General features: G+C 42.6%; 1 protein-coding gene across 4 annotated transcripts in view; it reads right to left on the reverse strand.

Annotated features, from left to right (window-relative positions):
* LOC137379474 (SLIT-ROBO Rho GTPase-activating protein 1) overlaps positions 1-21748 on the reverse strand; it is a 278218-nt gene extending 256470 nt beyond the window's left edge. For all 4 annotated transcript variants that reach the window (XM_068050344.1, XM_068050343.1, XM_068050345.1 and 1 more), the window contains exon 1: positions 21071-21748. In XM_068050344.1, the coding sequence (XP_067906445.1) occupies positions 21071-21137 (67 nt within the window). In that variant the 5' untranslated portion in view covers positions 21138-21748. The remainder of the gene's footprint in view (positions 1-21070) is intronic.
* Between the last annotated feature and the right edge of the window lie 402 nt (positions 21749-22150).

Genomic DNA, 22150 nt, shown 5'->3' on the forward strand with positions numbered 1-22150 from the left:
AACACCCACGTCCTGTGAATGAACAAAAAGATAAACAGTACACTTGCAGCGAGGGGGAAAAAATCTTGTTTCTTTGTATAATAGCTTTAATTCTTAGTTTCAATATAAAAACTGATGGGCATTGCTTGCTTTAACAACAATCGTTATATAAACGAAACACGGGTCGCCTTTCAAAAGTAAACAATTAGCATTTGATGCCCTCAGGAAAAAATTTTGAGGTTCTCGGTGGTGCTGAAATCTCTCATAACTGGCAAACTACTCCCTGCAGTCAACACCAAGTGACAGACCTCCAACCATCAACACAAGATCAAAACTGGCTTCATGAATCAGGATGCATGGCTCATGGAAAGTCTATACGTCAAGTTCAAAGGTTGAGTGACATTGGATGTATACCTGAAGATAAAAAATTTACAGGGTTATGAGGAAGGTGGGAGGGGATGTAATAAACTAATTGGATTGCTTTGACAAAAAGCCAGCACAGGCAGGATGGGCTGCATGGCCTCTTTCTATGCTGCAAGATTCTATGAGTGTGCTGCATGACACAGCTGAAAAGCTCCACAATTTAAATTCCAATTGAAAGTGTGTTACTGACTGCTGCAGTTTTATAGCAAATATAAAAACATTTTGGTGTCACATCATAAAGAGTACCATCCTTTATGTCTTTTTGCACTCGTCCAATTGTGTGATGAACATATGTTTTCAATAATTGTCTTACTCATGATAATTCCTAGATTGTGATAACAAATTGCCAAATTCATACTGTATTTCAGCCATTAAGGTAAGACTCTACATCAGGCTGCCCAGAAACATCTCAAATGCACTTCATGTACAGTGAGTTACTTTGAGATGGAGTTACTGTTGCTACGCACACAGCAAGGTCTCGAAGCAATAAGATGATCAGTTAACATTTTGATAGGATTGCTTGAAGGAGGAATATTGGCCAAGACACCTTAAGAACTCCCTGACATCCTTCAAATAGGACCATCGAATCTTAAATAAAAACAGAAATACCCAACAGCTTTGGCAGCATCTGCAGAGAGAAAAGCAGAGTTAACGTTTCAGCTCAATGACATTTCATCAAACTAGGGAAAGCTCGAAATGTAATAGGTTTCAAGCAAGTGAAGGGGGGGGGGGGGGAAAGAGGGTTGGAAAGAGACCAAAAAAAGGACCAAAGGGAGTGGTAATTAGACAGGTCAAGAAACAAAAGATGTGTTTAGAAGAGCTGTGAATGGCAGAATCATGAACAGTTGCCATCTGAAAGCAGAAAAAGGAAAAAAAAAAAAGAGAAAAAACACAAACCAGTAAAGAAAAAAGCAGAAAAATGGGGGCAGAGGTTACGATCTGAAATTGCTGAATTCAATGTTGAGTCCAGAAGGCTGTAAAGTACCTAGTCAAAAGACGAGGTTCTGTTCCCTCAAGCTTACACTGAGTTTCATTGTAACAGTGTAGGAGGCCGCGGACAGGAAGGCCAGAGTGGGAGTGGGGTGGAGAATTAAAATGACAGGTGATTGGAAGCTCAGGGTCATGCTGGCGGATTGAACAGGAGTGTTCTGAATGCGGTCACCCAGTCTGAATTCAGTCTCTCCGAAGTAGAGGAGACCGCATCATAAGCAGTGAATCTTCTTTGGCCTCCTTATCTCGAGAGACAATGGGTAAGCGCCTAGAGGTGGTCAGTGGTGTGTGGAGCAGCGCCTGGAGTGGCTATAAAGGCCAATTCTAGAGTGACAGGCTCTTCCACAGGTGCTACAGAAAAATTTGTTTGTCGGGGCTGTTACACAGTTGGTTCTCCCCTTGCGCTTTTGTCTTTTTTCCTGCCAACTGCTAAGTCTCTTCGACTCGCCACACTTTAGCCCAGCCTTTATGGCTGCCCGCCAGCTCTGGCGAACGCTGGCAACTGACTCCCACGACTTGTGATCAATGTCACAGGACTTCATGTCGCATTTGCAGATGTCTTTAAAACGGAGACATGGACGGCCGGTGGGTCTGATACCAGTGGCGAGCTCGCTGTACAATGTGTCCTTGGAGATCCTGCCATCTTCCATGCGGCTCACATGGCCAAGCCATCTCAAGTGCCGCTGACTCAGTAGTGTGCATAAGCTGGGAATGTTGGCCGCCTCGAGGACTTCTGTGTTGGAGATACCGTCCTGCCACCTGATGCCAAGTATTCTCCGGAGGCAGCGAAGATGGAATGAATTGAGACGTCTCTCTTGGCTGACATACGTTGTCCAGGCCTCGCTGCCATAGAGCAAGGTACTGAGGACAACAGCTTGATACACTCGGACTTTTGTGTTCCTTGTCAGTGCGCCATTTTCCCACACTCTCTTGGCCAGTCTGGACATAGCAGTGGAAGCCTTTCCCATGCGCTTGTTGATTTCTGCATCTAGAGACAGGTTACTGGTGATAGTTGAGCCTAGGTAGGTGAACTCTTGAACCACTTCCAGAGCGTGGTCGCCAATTTTGATGGATGGAGCATTTCTGACATCCTGCCCCATGATGTTCGTTTTCTTGAGGCTGATGGTTAGGCCAAATTCATTGCAGGCAGTCGCAAACCTGTCGATGAGACTCTGCAGGCACTCTTCTGTGTGAGATGTTAAAGCAGCATCGTCAGCAAAGAGGAGTTCCCTGATGAGGACTTTCCGTACTTTGGACTTCGCTCTTAGATGGGCAAGGTTGAACAACCTGCCCCCTGATCTTGTGTGGAGGAAAATTCCTTCTTCTGAAGACTTGAACGCATGTGAAAACAGCAGGGAGAAGAAAATCCCAAGAAGTGTGGGTGCGAGAACACAGCCCTGTTTCATGCCACTCAGGATAGGAAAGGGGTCTGATGATGTACCGCCATGTTGAATTGTGCCTTTCATATCGTCATGGAATGAGGTGATGATACTTAGTAGCTTTGGTGGACATCCAATCTTTCCTAGTAGTCTGAAGCGACCACGTCTGCTGACGAGGTCAAAGGCTTTGGTGAGATCAATGAAAGCAATGTAGAGGGGCATCTGGTGTTCGCGGCATTTCTCCTGTATCTGACGAAGGGAGAACAGCATGTCAACGGTCGATGTCTCTGTACGAAACTCACACTGTGCCTCAGGGTAGACGCGCTCGGCCAGCTTCTGGAGCCTGTTTAGAGCGACTCGAGCAAAGACTTTCCCTACTATGCTGAGCAGGGAGATTCCACGGTAGTTGTTGCAGTCACCGCAGTCACCTTTGTTTTTATGGAGGGTGATGATATTGGCAACGCGCATGTCCTGAGGTACTGCTCCCTCGTCCCAGCACAGGTAAAGCAGTTCATGTAGTGCTGAGAGTATAGCAGGCTTGGCACTCTTGATTATTTCAGGGGTAATGCCATCCTTCCCAGGGGCTTTTCCGCTGGCTAGAGAATCAATGGCATCACTGAGTTCCGATTTTGTTGGCTGTATGTCCAGCTCATCCATGACAGGTAGAGGCTGGGCTGCATTGAGGGCAGTCTCAGTGACAACATTCTCCCTGGAGTACAGTTCTAGGTAGTGCTGCACCCAGCGGTCCATTTGTTTGCGTTGGTCAGTGATTATGTCCCCTGATTTAGATTTGAGGGGGGCGATCTTCTTGATGGTTGGCCCAAAAGCTCTCTTAATGCCATCATACATTCCTCTGATGTTTCCGGTGTCTGAGGCCAGCTGAATATGACTGCATAGGTGTTGCCAGTAGTCATTTGCACAGCGCCTGGCTGTTCTTTGTGCAGTGCTTCTGGCTGCTTTAAGTGCTATGGATGTTAACTCGCTGGGGGCTTTCTTGTAGTTCAGCAGTGCAATGCGCTTAGCAGCTATGACAGGTCCCAGCTCTTCATTATGAGATTGAAACCAGTGTGCGTTTCTCTTCACACGTTTGCCGTGAATACAGTATACTAAATTGAAAGAAGTACAAGTAGATCGTTCTTTCACCGAGTAGTAGTGTTTGGGCCTTGGACAGTGAGAAGGGAGGAGGCAAAAGGGCAGGTGTTGCATCTCCTGTGCTTGCATGAAAAGGTGCCGTAGTAAGGGGAGGGGGTGTTGAGAGTGATAGTGAATCATAGAATCTTAACCGTTTACTTGAACTTAGCAACTGACACCTTGTTTATGGATGAAAGTACAGGTGTGTAATTCAGGCTCTCTCTCCAGATGCTTTCTTTCTGTCCCCCATGCTAAATTCAGCTACAAAAGGCAAGCACCAAAACTTCAACTTCATATCTTCTGCAGAAGATATGGAGGATAGCAGTCCTCAGGACAAGCAATGAAGCATTTTACTGTCATATGCCAAGTGGAATCTGTATAGTTTATCCCCAGAACTCTTAAGCCGTCTAGGATTGAAGGTGAATAACAGACTATATGATTCAGGTTGAAAATGCAACTGAGTTGTTACGAAGAAATAACACCGAAGACATTAGATAGTATTTAGAGCACTGAAACAAGACCATTCGGAACAACTGGTCGGCGCCAGTGTTAATGCTCCATGAGCCTCCTCTCACCTTACTTTATCTTACCTCATCAGCATATCCTTCTATTCCTTTCTCCCTCATGGGCTCATCTAGCTTCCCCTGAAAGGCAGCTATGCTATTTGCCTCAACCAGTGCGGTAGCAAGTTTCACAAACAGATTAGTTAGAAGATAGTAAAATAGGTGACATCTCACCAAAACAATAGAATTCCCAAAGGCATAGTAATCTTGGACCACCACACATCTGAAAAAAATCTTGTAACTCAAGAAGGACAACTTCTGAAGTCTTCCTTTGTCTCCAGCCCATTGCGAGAAGGCAGCATGGGACACAAAGCTAGTTCATCAGCCTTTCTTCTCTTTTCATGTCAAACTGACACAAAAGACAAATAAAAAAAAAAGCATCTTCAGCATTAAGCAAAACAATCAAATATAGTTTTCAAAAGGCACCAGCTGGCCCATAGAATGCTGACAAGCAATTCATAGGCATTCATACCAAAGAAAAACTGCAAGGGTTTGGCTCACAATAACCACCTGATGGGACAGTTGCCAACACCATAGACTGCAAGCGTAGGCAGATAATAGGAATATGTAATATTGATCACGGGCCTAACATCTGGGTAGACATGGCATCGACTGTCCTTTGCTAAGCAACATGACTAGCTCATTCCTAAAGGACAGATGTGACAGGTTGGCTCGGCTGGGAGCACCCTCAGTGGCGTCAGAAGGTTGGGGGTTCAAGCTCTAGTACCTGCATGAGCACACAATCTAGACTGGAACTTCGGACAAGCTGCTCTCTTGGTCAATGCTGCACTGCACTGCCATCTTTCAGAAGCAATGTTACGTCAATGTCCTGTCTGTTAGCTCAGCTGGACAGAATAAAATCCCACGGCACAATTCAAAGAAAAGTCCGAAAATCTGGCAGGTGTGTCGGTAACCAATGCAAATAACTTTAAAGACAAAAGAACGAGAGAGAGAGAGAGAGAGAGAGAGAGAGAGAGAGAGAGCGCGCGCGAGCCCCTCTTGGGAGTTGTTGTTCACTGTGGACTGCGTACCTTCCCTCAGACACAGAAAGCTAACCAACTCTCCCAGAAACGAGATCACTTAAAAAACAAAATTGTCACAATATTGGAAAATTAGAAATTCCCATTAGATATTTATAATCCTAATTGTGGAGGACTGGGGAATCGGATATCTGAACTCAGAGGCGCGAATGCTACTCCTGGATGGGGGCCATCATACAGTACAGTACAGTATTGTGGGTTATTGTTACTGGAGGAGTGCCATCAGCAAGTTCATAGAGTTTTCTGGGCATTACTACTGGACAGATGCCAACAGTAGTATCTACAAACCTTTATGCAACATTCCACAGTTTTAAAGTTTTTTTCTTTTAAGAGCGACGTGGCAATTGTTTGCATTGATTTCTAAAATATATAAAATTATAGATAACAGCAGTTTCGAGGTGGCCCTTCTAGGTGTTGCCACCTATAGTTGAAAATCAAAACCAACTTCAACAAACTTCCAAGAAGCCTCCCAAGAACGCCTGAATGAGATATTTCATTGGTGTGTCCAAAGATAAGGGAAATTATAGCTGAATTGTGATTGACTCACAACCTAGCTTGCCAAGAAACACAATTTTGGTGCGGGCTTTCTATATGTACAAGGCAGCGAGCCAATGTCTGTGCCTCACTCTAATCCTGCAAATGAATCCAATTTCGTAAATGATATACACAAAGGCATTATCTTTCAAAGAGATGCATTTAAGGGGAAGCTAGATAAGTACATGAGAGAGAAAGGAATAGTCGGATATGGTGAGAAGGGGGAGAGGAAGTGAGGTGGGAGAAGGTTCATGTAAAAGACCGGTTGGGTCAAATGGCCTGTTTCTATGCAGTGAAATTCTTTGTAATTCTCTAAGAGTGGAAGAGAAATCCTGCCAAAATCCAATGAGGAGCGAAATCGAACAGCTGGCGGCATTTTATACTTCGATAAGGAGGGCCCTGTGACTGAAATGCAAGCAAAGCAACAGCATTGTCTGACAATTCTATGCTTGTATCAGGAATACATTCAGCTGTGCATTCTGCAGCAATTATACAGAAGAGCCATTTCCAGCAGTAGTCCATTAGCCTGGTGTGCTCATTGTAAGATCTGGTAGCACACTGAATAAAGCAGTAACACAACTCGTGCAATACACTAGCACACAAAGAGCCGTGCAAGACTGAAAAGGAATACAGTCTTGAAAGGTCAACAGAGTTTCCATGCTATTTAGGAGATGTGTCCAGGTTTGATTATTTAATAAAATGTTCATGTAAGCGACAACTCCTATTTTTCTAAATGTACATATTGTTAAATCTTTCTTTTGCCCAAGAATTCCTTGCACTTTACTGTGAATTGTTTGAATTAAAAGTTGAAAGTTAAATAAAGGAATCCAATGAAAATCAGAGCCCTAATATTTATTGTAGTCTTAGAGCTACCATTTAAACCACAAGACAACTCCTGTTTTCGGATACCTTTAGAAACGGCAACTTACGGTTCATAGTACATGACACCAGTTCTAAAGAAACAGCTCTTCATATTGATTTGCTGAACTATCACCTAGAATAGGCCTGCATAGGTCAGGGAGGTTTAAGCAATGGAATATTTATAGAGGGAAACAAAAATTCTCTCATCTCCACTCTGGCTACATCTGGCCAATGCATTGGAGTAGAAATGAGACTGGCAAACAAAGCGGGTGCAAGAACATCTTTATTGTTGAATCGCAAAGAGATACTGGGATTATTACAGTCTGTGGGCACCTTCACCTCGACTGTGGAATGTGCTGCAATAAAGAGATGCTGGCACATTATCCAATTTCCTCTGCTACTCTCCCTTCAGACACACCACTCAAGGAAAGCTCATTAGATGCGAACTGGATATGTACTTGAAAAGGATAAAACAATTGAGGAACTATGGGGAGAGCACAGGGGAGCGGGACTAATTAGATAGCTCTTTCAAATGCCAGCACAGGCAGGAACGGCCTCCTTCTGTGCTGTATGATTCTAGATGCATAGTACAAGCTTATAGGAGTCAGTGTTTAAGTAAGTACATTTTAAGTGCATTCACTGTTGCAATGTAAAGAAACACACCAGCAGTCAATTTGTGCACAGTAAGGTCCCACAGTCATGGAATAATCACCAGTGATGTTGGTTGAGGGATAAATATTGGCCAGGACACTGTGGGTAACTCCCCAGCTCCTGCCATGGAATATTTTACATCCATCTGAGAGGGGAGATGGGGCCTTGGTTTAACATCTCATCCAAACAATAGCACTTCTGAATGCAGCACTCCTTCAGGTCTGCACTGGGAATGTCAGCCTCAATTACATGCTCAACTCTCTGGAGTGGGACTTGAACCCATGACTTTCTGACTCAGAAGCAAGAGTGTTACCAGCTGAACCACTGAAATGATAATTACAGACACAAGCACGTTTACAGATACCGCACTGTGGAAAAATTACAATCTTTACGAATGGCTTCCCAAATTATTCTGCACTAGTGACCAGGTGCACCTTAGTCACGCATTATTAACCGAAGCACAACCTTGGACATTGTTTTCTCAAACAGGCCATGAAAACTGGAAGCTAAATTTGCCATAAAGCACAATGGTGCATCTCTGTTGCTTCACTGAGCGGTGTTAGTCAAAATAGTATCACAAACAATGAACTAATCAGTAATCCCAGAGCAGCATGACCTTGGCTATAAGCAATGTACAGTAGTAAACACTTAAAATAGAATCACAGAATCTTACAGCACAGAATGAGGCCATTCAGCCCACCATGCCTGTGCTAGCTCTTTGAAAGAGCTATCCAATTAGTTCTACTCCCCATCTCTGGCCACTATTTCCCCAAAGCACCGCAACTGTTTTCCTTTTCAAGTATATATCCAATTTCCTTTTAAACGCTCAACTGTGGTAAATGAATGCTAATTGCATTTAAACAGCAGCCAGTATGGGGCAAGCTGTTACATAATGTGAATATTTATGGCAATAGGGCTCGAGTTACAACTGTTGAAGGATTACACATGGTGTCTGAAGGGATGGTTGGAATATCAAAGCTACAGGTTGCAGCAGAGACCCGCGATGGCCACATATGACCTCCGACAATGCCAAATTAAAATACTTAAAACCTGCAGTTAAATCCTGCTGCGGGACCATTGCAAACATTAACGTACAACACAGCTGACCTAGGCCACATTAACACTTCATAATCTTACTGTGCACAAATTGACCACCGCATTTCCTACATTACAACCGTGACTGCACTTCAAAAGTAATTCATTGGCTCTGAAGCACTTTGGGAACGTCCTGAGGTTGCAAAATGCGCTATATAAATGCAAGTCTTCCTTTCTTTGAATACAAACACTGGACATGACAGATGAAGGAAGAGGATAAATTTGGAATAAAAACAGAAAGTGACAGAAATACCATTCCAGCACTTTCTGTTTTTAATTTCAGATTTCCAGCATCTGCAGTATTTTGCTTTTATTTTAGGATAAATTTGACTTTGATTGTTCCCACTTGAGTTCACGTCACATCCTCGCACTCTTATCTGGCAGGTACTTAGTGCAAGATCCCATAGCACGTGGGACGACATAAATATTGTACAATGTACATGCCATCCAATTCACAAACCTGCCACCATTGCAAAAGGATCAGTGTGTTGTGCGATAGGAAAGCCAAGTGCATCAGTGGTCTGGATTTAGCTCACATTTGGCTAATTTACAGATGTCAAAAAGCTGCAGTAAACAGATGCATCATCAGATGCAAAACATGACAAGTCATAATGGGTTTGTTCCCTATTGCAGTTTCATAGCTCACTAAGTCAGTAGGATACGCAAATAAGAACTTCCTTGACTGGAGAAAGGTATCCTTGGACAAAGGATTAATTATAAAATACCATAGCTATTGCCAAAATGATCAAAAGACACAGCTAATTAATATTCAATACCGATTTCAGCCCTTTGCAAGTAATGCCTTCCAAACAACTCACAATTACAACAAAATGCTACATTTAGAAGACCAATTCCCCATTTAAATTTGTATTCCAGAAAAGTCAATTACTGGCCAGCTGTTTCGAGCCACAGGTACCATTTTCCGGTTTCCAGGTTTTTAACAGGATCCAGACATTTTATGAACAAATGCTGTTTTGTCAAACTTGTGCAAGATTACCTGGTTGCCAAGTGATTTAGCTGTTGTGAGGGGGGCAGGGCCTCGCTAAATTAAGCTAGACGAGAATCTTAGAATCACACAGCGCAGAAGGAGACTATTCAGCCCATCATGTCTGTGCCGGCTCTTTGAAACTGCTATCCAACTAATCCCACTTTACTGCTTTCCTTTTCAAGTACAGATCGGATTTCCTTTTGAAAGCTATTATTGAATCTGACTCCACCACTCTTTCAGGCAGTGCATTCCAGATCACAACAACTTGCAGTGTAAAAAGTCATTCCCCCTCTGGTTCTTTTGCAATTACCTAAGAACTCGCACCAAGTCCCATTCAACCCATCACCCCTGTGCTTGCTGATCAACATTGACTCCCAGTCTGGCAATGCTTCAATTTTAAAATTCTCATCCTTATTTTCAAATCCCTCCATGGCCTTGCTGCTCCCTATCTCTAACTTCCTTCAGCCGCACAACACTCCGAGATAGCTCTGCTCCTCCAATCCAATTGAGCATCCCCAGTTTTAATCGCTCCACCATTGGCAGCGTGCCTTCAGCTACCTAGACCCTAAGCTCTTGAATTTCCTCCCTAAACCTCTCCACCTTGCTTCCCTCCTTTAAGACACGTCTTAAAACCTACCTCTTTGACCAAGCTTTTGGTCATCTGTCCTTTATTTCCTTACGTGGCGCAGTGTCAAAATTTGCTCCTGTGAAGCAGGTTGGGTCATTTTACTACATGAAACTCACTATAGAAATGCAAGCTGTTGTTATCTCCTCTGGTTACTGGCCCACCTGCCTATGGAAACAGAGTAGTCAGGGGGAAGCTAACAAAACCCCTCAATTTTGATCTTTATTAAATCTCCCCTTAACCTTCTCTGTTCTAGGGGAGAACAATCTCAGCTTCTTCACATAAGTCCCTCATTCCAGGGACCAGTGTTAATCTACACTGCGTCCTCTCCAAGGCCTTGACATCCTATCGAAAGTGTGGTACCCAGAATTGAATACAGTGCTCCAACTATGACCTAACCAGTGCTTTATAAAGGTTTAGCATAACTTCCTTCCTTGCACTTAAACTTCATTGACTTTTGTGAACAGAAAACACACTAAATATTTTGTAAAGTTCCTCCTGGCTCAAAGAAATAGCCTCTCTTATCAATTAGTTTTTAATTATATGATTATAGATTTAAGGTTAATTAAACTAAAAAAACAGAATTTTCATATTTACAAGAATGTTGCTTGTGAAAACATGTAGCGTTATCTGCATTCAACCAAAAAAAAAAAAAATCAGGATATAAAATCCATCAGTCACAGTGTCAAAGAAAAGCTGGTTGACTTCCACATCTGTTGTGTCGAGACAATGATTCTCCAGTTACAGTCCCTTGTTAGGCTACGAGGTCAAACAAAGTCAAGCCCTCAAAAACCTTTTCTTCCCCTGCACCCCCAGGAAGTGTCAGAATGCTGTGTATTAATAAAAGCACAGCAGGAAACGTACAATATACAAATCCAGATTAGTTTATTAAATGGCGTAACCACTGACTGAGCACAGATGGCCGCTGGAAATGCCCACATCAGCAGGACATACCACCAAGGTCGTTCTACCAGGTGAGCAGTAATAACACTCCAGATTCCAGCTCACTAACCCATTTCATCAAATCTGGGAAATACACATGCTGTTTGAAGCATAAATGCTTGACAACTGAAATGGCATTAACCAATATTCAAATAACCCGGGACTTGCTAAATTAAGCTAGAATCACAAAGTCTTACAGCAAAGAAGACAACCCATTTGACCAACTGTGCCTGTGGCAGCTCTTTGAAACAGTTGACCAATTAGTCCCCATGCCCCCACTCTTTCCCCATAGCCCTTTGGTGCAACATATTTGTGAACCAGGGGCATTACTGTTTTATCAGTGCTGTCTAGTTCGAGTAAAAAAAAGAGGGAATGCTTGAAATACACAACAGGTCAGTCAGCATCTGTTAAGAGAAAAGACGGGTTATGACGGGTTCATCAAGTTCCCATGAAGGATGCACACCTGAAGCCTGTTAAGGAACTCGAATACACTGCCTGAAAGGGTGGTGGAAGCAGATTCTATAGTTACATTTAATTCCCTTTTGAAAGTGAAGTTAAAATGGAAAAATCTGCAGAGCTACGGGACTGATTGGATAATACTTTCAATGAGCTGGCCCAGGCACTATGGGCTGAATGACCTCCTTTTGTGCTGTGTAATTCTAAGATTCTAAATGGGCTAGTTCTCTGGCTTTCTTTTTAGGATACTCCCATCTTAGAAACTGCTAATGATTTAGAAAACCATTCTGGACTCATGCAGTTTTAATGAAGCAACACATCAGTTAATATAAAGCCACATACAAAACTTGGCAGCTGTAATCTCTGTGGTAATGGAAGATATGAGTTCCAAAACCAAACCTCAATTAGAGGAAAGTTCAACCAAGGGAACAAACATTATTTTTTAAAAGAAAATTGCTAGAAGTTGATCCAATACTGTAACGCAACAAGAGCGCACAGAACTACATAAAGCATGCGAGCAGGATTGGGGGCCACATTGAGTTGTGGTTCAGTGGGTTGTACTCTTGCCTCCAAGTCAAAAGGTTGTTAGCTCAAGTCCCACTCCAGAGACTTGAGGACATAAATCTTCGTTGACAGTCCAGTGCCGTATTGAGGGAGCACTATATTGTTGGAGGTACCATCTTTTGATGAGATGTTACACTGAGGCCCTTTCAAGTGGACGTAAAAGATCCCATTGCACCATCTCCGAACAGGGGAGTTCTCCCCAGTGTCCTGGCCAATATTTACTCTTCAACCAACAGCAATAAAAAGATTATCTGGTCATTGTCACATTTCTGTTTGTGGGAGATTGCTGTGTTCAAACTGGCAGCCACATTTCCTACAATGCAACAGTGCCTACACTTCAAAAGTACTTAATTGGCCATACAGCACTTTGCGACGTCATGAAATCATGAAAGGTGCTATATAAATGCAAGCCTTTATTTTTTAAACACACTGCCTTTCGAACTCTGGGAGTTAGGATCAAATCCAATTTACACTAATGGAATGAAAATCTTTCGCTGTTGATTGAAATCTTAAGCTAGTTCTTGTTGTCTAGGGATGAAAGCAAATTCTTGGAGCAGAATCACATTTTCTTTGCTCAATGTGGATGCATTTCAAACCATCCCCACTTTCTTCCGTCCATTGAAAAAGTGCGAAGGCAGACCCTTTGCTCATCTTCATATCATCTGCAAGTGAAACAAATTTGAAAGGAGTGAAAAATTCTGCAGCTGGCTATGTTGTATCTGTCCCGACATGATATGATTGGCTTGAGGGGGGAGGGAAATGCGGTTCCATCCTCCAACATACTTCACCGATGAGCAGAAACACACCAAAATTGAACGCCCAAGCAACTTGGATGACTACACTGGGAGAGTAATAGAAGATTGCCTTAGAATACTCCCAGCTATCTGTTATTCACTATCTTCTTTGGCCTCTTTATCTCGAGAGACAATGGGTAAGCGCCTGGAGGTGGTCTGTGGTTTGTGAAGCAGCGCCTAGAGTGGCTATAAAGGCCAATTCTAGAGTGACAGACTCTTCCACAGACACTGCAGATAAAATTGGTTGTCGGGGCTGTTACACAGTTGGCTCTCCCCTTGCGCTTTTGTCTTTTTTCCTGCCAACTGCTAAGTCTCTTCAACTCGCCACTCTTCAGCCCCGCCTTTATGGCTGCCCGCCAGCTTTGACGATCGCGGTCAACTGACTCCCACGACTTGTGATCAATGTCACAGGACTTCATGTCGCGTTTGCAGACGTCTTTAAAGCAGAGACATGTACGGCCGGTGGGTCTGGTACCAGTGACAAGCTCGCTGTACAATGTGTCCTTGGGGATCCTGCCATCTTCCATGCAGCTCACATGGCCAAGCCATCTCAGGCGCCGCTGACTCAGTAGTATGTATATGCTGGGGATGTTGGCCGCCTCGAGGACTTCTGTGTTGGAGATATGGTCCTGCCACCTGATGCCAAGGATTCTCCGGAGGCAGCGAAGATGGAATGAATTGAGACGGCGCTCTTGGCTGAGGTATGTTGTCCAGGCCTCGCTGGTAGAGCAAGGTACTGAGGACACAGGCTTGATACACTTGGACTTTTGTGTTCTGTGTCAGTGTGCCATTTTCCCACACTCTCTTGGCCAGTCTGGACATAGCAGAGGAAGCCTTTCCCATGCGCTTGTTTAATTCTGCATCGAGAGACAGGTTACTGGTGATAGCTGAGCCTAGGTAGGCGAACTCTTGAACCACTTCCGGAGTGTGGTCGCCAATATTGATGGATGGGGCATTTCTGACGTCCTGTCCCATGATGCTCGTTTTATTCACTATACATCAGTTATAAGTTCTGGTCAAAAAGTTAATTTCCAAATAGTAGCACCAATGTTGCCATTAGGATATCAATTTAGAATGCCCAATTTAACTGAAGATTGTTCTATACTTATGCTAATTCAGAAGACAAAAATTTGATTTATTTCATTACACGTTACTGGACTAAGGAACTTCATTTGAAAATAGATACTGCAGGAGAGAAAAGGTAGTTATTATTAAATCACCACATGTATTGTGTATTCCACACTGCAGGAGAGACGTTTTATACTCCTCATTTATAGAAGTGCAGTTACCATGTTAATATGTATTCTTTCTCCACTTTGAACACTGACTGCTGCTACATGTACAGAATTATCATAGCTATGTAGAAGTGGCCAAAAATCTGCCAGCAGAAATCTTAGGACCCAAGTGAAAGGATTATATGTCTGGCTGTGGCTCAGTGGTAGCACTCTTACCTCTGAGCCAGAAGGTTATGGGTTCAAGTCCGACTCCAGGACTTGCCCACAGAATCCAACCTAATGCTCTCCGTACAGTACAGGTGGAGTGCTGCACCACTGGAGCTGAAATCCATCAGATGAGGCATTAAACCATTGTGCTGTTCACCCTCTAAGGTGAATGTAAAAGATTCTATTCAAAGAAGAGCAAGGGGGTCCTGGCTAAAATCTATCCCCCGACTGCCATCAATAAACCAGATTATCTGGTCAATTATTGCATTGCTGTTTATGGGACCTTGCTGTGTGCAAATTGGCTGCTGCATTTCATACATCAAAGTAATGACTACACTTCAAAAAGTACTACATTGCTATCCTGAGGATGTGAAAGGTGCTAATAAAATGCAAGTTTTTTCTTAGAGATTTGGAACTATTGAGAATAAGTTTGGGGGCAACATTTTCGGGACTGGGTTAAATAGCACAATGGCATACTGGAGCACCGGACTATGCTAGCATTCTAAGCAATACATTTTCCCACAGCAAGTCAAAAGAAAACACATATCAACCAGTGCCCAATTTCCACCAGACAGGAGCTTCATTCTTGTTTGGGGATGCAAGTTGAGGAAAACAAACTTGTACCCATGTCATATCTTTGACCAACTCAAATAGCCGATCAGTGACTTTTGAATTCTAGTCACTGTTGATTTATAGTCAAATGCAACAATTTATGCATAGCAAGATCCCACAAACAGCATGCAGGATGATCAGTTATACATGTTTTTAGTCAGAGGCTTTAGCCAATCAACTGCGAGTAACTCAATTTTAAATAATTGAAAATGATTAATAAATAAAAGCAAAATACTGCAGATGCTGGAAATCTGAAATAAAAACGAAGTGCTGGAGATATTCAGCAGGTCTGGCAGCATCTATGGAGAGAGAAATAGGGTTAATGTTTCATGTCTGTGACCTTTCATCAGATGATTTTCAGAAAACTATACAGAAACACTTGCTAATTATATTGGTGTACGGTAGTCAGTTTCATAGTAAATTTTAAAAAAAAACATGTTTAAAAGTTTTTAAAACTTGCCTATTACCATCCTCTGCCCAAAGGAGAAAAACAGTTCAATTTTATGAGTTTCCTGGAAGACCTGCAAACTGGTGCAATTAGCAGAAACTTACCATGCTAATTAACTTGCGCTGGGGATATGGGCAGTTTTGAGAGTGGGCCTTGATTTAGCAGTTTTTTTTTAAACCAGCACAAAAGATTGAGAAAATTTGATTTTCATGGTATGTAATTTGCATCTAAAATTCCACAATCTTTTCCACTAGTTTGTTCAATTTCAGGCAAATTGCTCTGATAAAAACAGCACAACCTAGCAGAAACTCCTCTCCATTGCTCCTATTGCTGTTGACTACTCAAATTAATGAGCAAAATACCATGGACGCTGGCAATCTGAAATAAAAACAGAAAATGCTGAAAACACTGAGCAGGCCAGGCAACTTCTGCGGAGAGAGTAAAAGAGTTGACAGTTCAGGTTGATGACCTTTCATCTCAAAAGCTGTTAATTTCTGACATCTTCCAGTTCTGATGAAAGGTCATCAAGCAGAAACATTAACTCAGTTTCTCTCTCTCCCCCAAAGATGCTGCCTGACCTGCGGTCTGATTCCAGCATTTTCTGTTTTTATTAACAGTAAGACATGTTTTCTGCAGTGTTTTCCTTTTTGGGTTGCAGGCACTGTCTTTCAGAAGATGGGACGTGGGTTACTGCTCTGTGGATCCACATTTACAGGGCTTCCCAGAAGTGTGTTAATACTTGCTTTGCATCCCTCACACAGAACTGGTTGGAAACTCCTGTTATGTCAATGAAACTGAAAGGATTTTCATGTACCTTAGCCTTGCAGATTTTTTGTTATCATGTTCTTCTGTCCATGTCTTTACCGAGAAATGAGTTTGTCTCACCATAACTTCACTAATGGCAGCACCCTCACCTCTAAATCAGAAGGTTAGGAGTTCGAAGTCCCACTCCAGGATTACAGCACAAAATGCAAGCTGACATCTCAGTGCTGCGCTGAGAGTGCGCTGCATTGGCAGTGCTGCGGTCCTTTGGATGAGCCATTGAAATATAGGCCTCCTCAGGTGGACCATAAAAGGTTCCACAGCACTTGTCCAGAGAAGATGAGGGAGCTCTCCCTGATGCCCTGACCAACATGCCTCACTTAACCGATTCCACCAAAATGTGTTTGTCAAGTTAACAAATACAGAAGTCCGATGCCCTCAGGTATCTATACCTTGGGATCCCCTCACAGATTCCCTGTGATCCGGGAACCCTAGTTTGAAAACCTGTGACTTATAAATAGCATCAGAAATAATGCACTTTAAGCAATCCATTCCATAACAATTGTAACCGAATAATCTTTCTTTGGTATGTAATTTCATCAGTTCCTGTCAGTATCATAATAGTATAATCCTCTCAATAAACATTGTGACAGCAGCAAGACATTATAGCTATTATGCATTAAAACACATAAGTAAACCAGATAGCATAACTAAATAGTTTAAATTTGCCACTAAAAGTATTATTCTGAGGAAGAAATATTAAGATTGATAAGATTAAGATGGTCATTTCCAAACAACCAGCTTCTGGGCTGATAGGTGCGAGTAATTGGAATATCTGCTGGATGTAACATAGAAAACTAGGCTCAGCCTTGAGCCTACTCTGCATAATATGTAATGGGTGAGGACTTGGTGCAAATTAAGGCAGCAGAGTTTTGCAGGAGCTCAAGTTTATGGAGGGTGGAAAATAGGAGGCCGAACAGGGGGGCGTTGGAATAGTCATGGCTGGAGGCCACAAAAGCATAGAACAGAGTTTCAGCAGAAGGGCTGAAGAAGGGGCAACAACGGGTGACAATCCACCCTCCCTGGAATATAAATGGGATACTTTAACAGAAGGAGGGCAAATCCAAAAGGTACTGATTCACTTGTGCAAGCAGTCCTGAATTATAAAACGCTGTATTAGTGACCGTAATACCCTGGTGCTGGAGCAACCAAACTGGCTAAGATTACCATGTCTTCAGAATCAATTCCATTACTACATGTGAACATAAATACTGGGCTTGCAGTCAGTGCCATTACACTGCAGCAAGTGATAGAGTACCAGGTATATGATTGACAGTTTTGTTAATGGAATGTTTATAATTGCTACTCATTTAGATTACAGAATTTTTAAAACAAGAAGGGTTGACTGATAGGGCTCCAAATGCTGTAGCACTGACATTTAATTTAGAAGAGTGATTTCTGCGAAAATGTGCATCCAAATCAATTTCCAAGATCGTGTCTTCCTAAAGACTAAGTAACTAGGCATGGATGTACAGCAATGCAAGTGCATTTGCTAAGCTATTTTGAAAAACAGCATTTTCTGCTAAACAAAACGATCATTGTCTCGAATAATGGTCAATGCCACAGTGCAATGAAAAATAAAGCACTACAGTCAAAGCTCTGATGGTAATTCAGGGCAGAATGAAGGCATCGGCATGGCATTTATGAACAAAGCATTACAATTTGCTGCTTACGTTGGAAATCTATTCACCAAGTGCAGTACAACATTCACAAGCACATACTGTCGCCATATCCAAGACCTGCATAATACACCAGACTGAACTGTACAAATCCACTCACAAATTCAGCTCTTTAAAATTATGAAGGGGTTTGACATGTAGAAGATGCTTCCACTTGTGGAGGAGAGCAAAGCTAAGGGTCATCAATAGAAGATAGTCACTAATAAATCCAATAGGGAATTCAGGAGAGACAGCTTTACCCAGAAGAGTGGTTAGAAATGTGGAGCTCGCTACCACAAGGAGTAGTTGAGGTGAATAGCATAGATGCATTGAAGGGGAAGCTAGGGAGGGAAAAAAGGGAAGATAGGAGAAGGCCATAGTGCAGCAAAAACACTGACATTGACCAGTTGAGTTGAATGGCTTGCTTCTGTGCTGTACATTCTATTGTAGTACAGCCATAGTTTTACCCTGGTAATGTTACAATAAGAGTCAGTTCCTTTGTTACCAGTGAACATTGTTGCCCCAACTAAAAAATGTAGAACAATGTATTTTCTATTTTTAATTGACTTTTTTTTTAAATCTCTATTTGTCAGTTGCTTTCTCCCCCCTGTGTAAAATTCATTTCTCCACGCTGCTTACTTAGGGAGAAAGGCTCAATAAAAACTTGCTCCCGAGTCCTGTCAACACTGCTCCATAACCAGTTGACAAAAGTGCTCAAGAGTTTCGCTTCTTCAGTCTGTGGTTCCTCTACCTCCCACAGAGTAAAGCTTAGCCTCCAGACAGCTCCAGCTGATTTTGGGAGCTTAAGGTATGAAACATCTGTGGCATGCACCAAGTTCATCCAGTCCCTGATGCAGCATGTCAGTGCAATGGCACATGTGGCCTCTGGACGGATATTTTCATCAGCTGCTCCAGTTATCTGTTGATTTAAACTTAGGTTAATCATAAATGCTGTGGGGAAAAAATACCTAGCATCATTAATCATGAAATTAGTTAACTAGGAAATAGCCAATTAAAAATTATTTAGCTATTTGATACTGTTCAAACAAAGATAGCCAAGGTTGGCTAATGACTGATGATTGTAATTAAAACTTTAGCCAATCAACGACTTTGTTTAAAGACATTCCATTCTTAACAGTAGGAACTGTCTGGGTGACATGAGCAACAGGATCCACAATGAGAGGGTTATAGCTTTACAGTGAACTGACATGTCTCCGTGCTAATGCCATTCTTCTGCTTTGAGCATCATACAAATGGAAATGCACAAAAAGTCCTTCTTCGTGACAAGTGCATTCCCAGGTTATGATTCACAATTAATGATTCCACATCCCTGTTTATCCATTTTTCCACTGTTCAATTTCACAATGCGATTTCATCATCACTTCCTGGAAGTTTACTCCCTGGAACCAGTTAGTCACGTTTACACTGGCTTCTTAGCTCAGAGCTTCCCTCCGTACTATCACATCTAGAGTATAAATTCACAGCTATCCGTACTATTGTAGACAGTCCATTTAAATGATTTACAGTTCCTTTACAATCTGATTGGAATCCAGTGGTTTGAAGAGTTTTGCATTTTCGAATCAATAAACGGTCAGACGCAATCATTACTACAATCCTTACAGGGCCGGGGGCTGCATTACCAAAAACATTAACTGTCCCCACTATCCAAACAGCAGTAGGACACAATGACCCCATTATTATAGCCCCGTAGGGAACACCCATCTCAGATTAATTTATACCATGTTCCAACTTCAGCACCATAGGGACACATGTCCTACTTCTTTGATGCTCTAGTTATATATAACCTGTTAGAACTACATTTGTAAGCTCCAGAAATATTTCTGGAATAAAATTATAGTACGAGATAAACCACTGGAATATCAAAAATGTAATCGGTAAAGACTATACTTTTATTCAGGTCTACTCTGGTGGTCCTTTTATTCCGGTTCCAGGTTTAAAAAGGAGTTATAAATTATTTGCTATGCTAAATCCTAAAGAAGCATAACAAGTAACTTACTCCTAATCCAACACTGCATCAAATACTGAATCGGGGAGGGAAAAGTTCTGATAATCTCAGTTTCAGTGGTCTCATGCCTCGTTTATTCCTCCTCCCCTCCCCACCTCATCCTGTTTGAGGAAAAGAATTTGGAAAGGGAAAAGTTATAAAGCGGGGTTTAAAGGTGCAACTTGCAGTAATTTTTTGTGACACTGGCAATTATTGCAAGTCACTACAACATGCCTCAAATTTCCTAAAATGTTTCACTAATGTATTAACCGCCTATTGTACTATTTTGGTCTGGGCGCATTCATGTACATTTAAGGAATGATTTAAGAAGAAGGACTTTTCAAGTAAAGTCTTGGTTGGGCTGAAATGATGTTATAGAAAGTTCCATACACCCCTATGTCATCCCCCCACGCATTAGCCTCGAGTTGAAGCAAGGGCAGTGAGCAGGTCTCTGGCGCACAATGACTGGAAACACTGCTTGTAGTTTGGCAGCTTCCCAGCAGGATCCAGACTTCAGGATCTGATCGCTGGTTTGAGCCTTCTCCACGGCTGCTTTTGGAATCATTGGCTACAGTGCGAGTAACCCTCGCCTCGACAGGGGGAGAATTAAAGCATGGTGTTTTCCACATCGGTTCATTTCCAGGAGCTTTGACCACTTCACTGGAAGCTCTTGCTTGCAGAATCTGACTTTTTTTTGTGCTTGCGGGAAGGGGTGAGGAACGAATTTAAGTGAAAATTTTAAGCAGTCTTAAAAGAAGCGGCTGCAAAAGGACATATCATTTGATTTGATCCGATTCGAGCAGGGCTGATCCTTGCCTTTTGCACCATCACGTCATGTCACACACATGAAATCGACTCCCTCGTTTGAAATGCAAATCTCTATTAAACCGACCTCCAATTTTTACGAGCCACTCCTTTGCGCGTCCTTATACGACAAGTCCTCATTTGGATTCTAACACCTTACCTTTTTTTTCGTCCAAACAGGAAAAATTGTAAATGGATGAATACAACAAGAATCCCATTGCAACTCTCACACCAATAAGAAACAATAGGAATCAGTAATCTTACCTTTCACTTGCGTTTCATACTCTGTTATAATTTCTTTATCCTTTTTATACCTGGTGGGAGTTGACATTTTTTTTTCAGTCCTTTTTCTTTTAAATGCCTGAACCGCCGTCCTTATAATATTGTCCAAAAATACGCGTGGCGGAGCTGCCCCAGTGTTGCTAGCATTCACTTGGATGGTGGAACCGAGTGAGTGCTGAACACAGTCGGAATCTGACTTGTCCCAGGGAAAGACAGAGAGAGAACTATATATACACAGACAGCTACAAAGCGACCAGCACCATTCGATATCCAGTCTTGATACACTGATGGACAAGTTTGCAAAGCATTTTCGATTTGGTCTAAGAAAACACAAAGGCTTGCCAGTGAGTGGAAACTCTGCAATCTAAGGGCTGGTAACAAATGTATCAGCTGCAGCTGCACTGACAGAGCAGGGTTCCCCCCCGCCCCGTCCAGAAGATCTTAGTCTCTGAAACCCGAGCAGCGAGAGTTCATTTCACATGATCCAGGTTTTCTCACTTTCACAGTTTGATTTGCGGGCTTTTCAATAGAAAAGAGACGACACTTTTTTTTTTGCAAAATGCAGGCGGGCTTAGTGCAAGCTCCACAACTGCCCAGCACCACGTTACTGGATACAAAAGTTTGCTAGTACCCAGCCCGCAGACTCCAGAGCCTGGAGACTGACTCAGCCGAACATGATAGCGGAAACCGGCGGCGTCTCCCCTTTTCCGCGAGTCTGGCTGTGATTGACGTCCCAGTCGACCAATCCCGCACCCCGTCGCCCGGGCAACGTTCGAAATGGAACGGCCGCGGCCAATGGCAGCACGGAGGGAGCGGGGCTTTCGCCCTGACCAGTTGGGCTGGTTTTCGCGACCAGAGTGTGGGGGAGAAAAGGGATAAAAATGGAACAAAAGGATTAAAGATCGTGCGCTCAGAGCGTGAAATGCAACAGGGTCTGTGGGTTAATGTGGAATTGACAACTTTTCCTTTTGGGGGACTGCCGCAGCATCTGCAATGAGTGTCGACACAATCAAAAATGTGTTTTCAATCAATTGCTTTCAATGTAAGTTTAATATATATAGA

This window comes from Heterodontus francisci, chromosome 18, assembly GCF_036365525.1.
Source record: "Heterodontus francisci isolate sHetFra1 chromosome 18, sHetFra1.hap1, whole genome shotgun sequence".
In the NCBI taxonomy this organism is placed as follows: Eukaryota; Metazoa; Chordata; class Chondrichthyes; order Heterodontiformes; family Heterodontidae; genus Heterodontus; species Heterodontus francisci.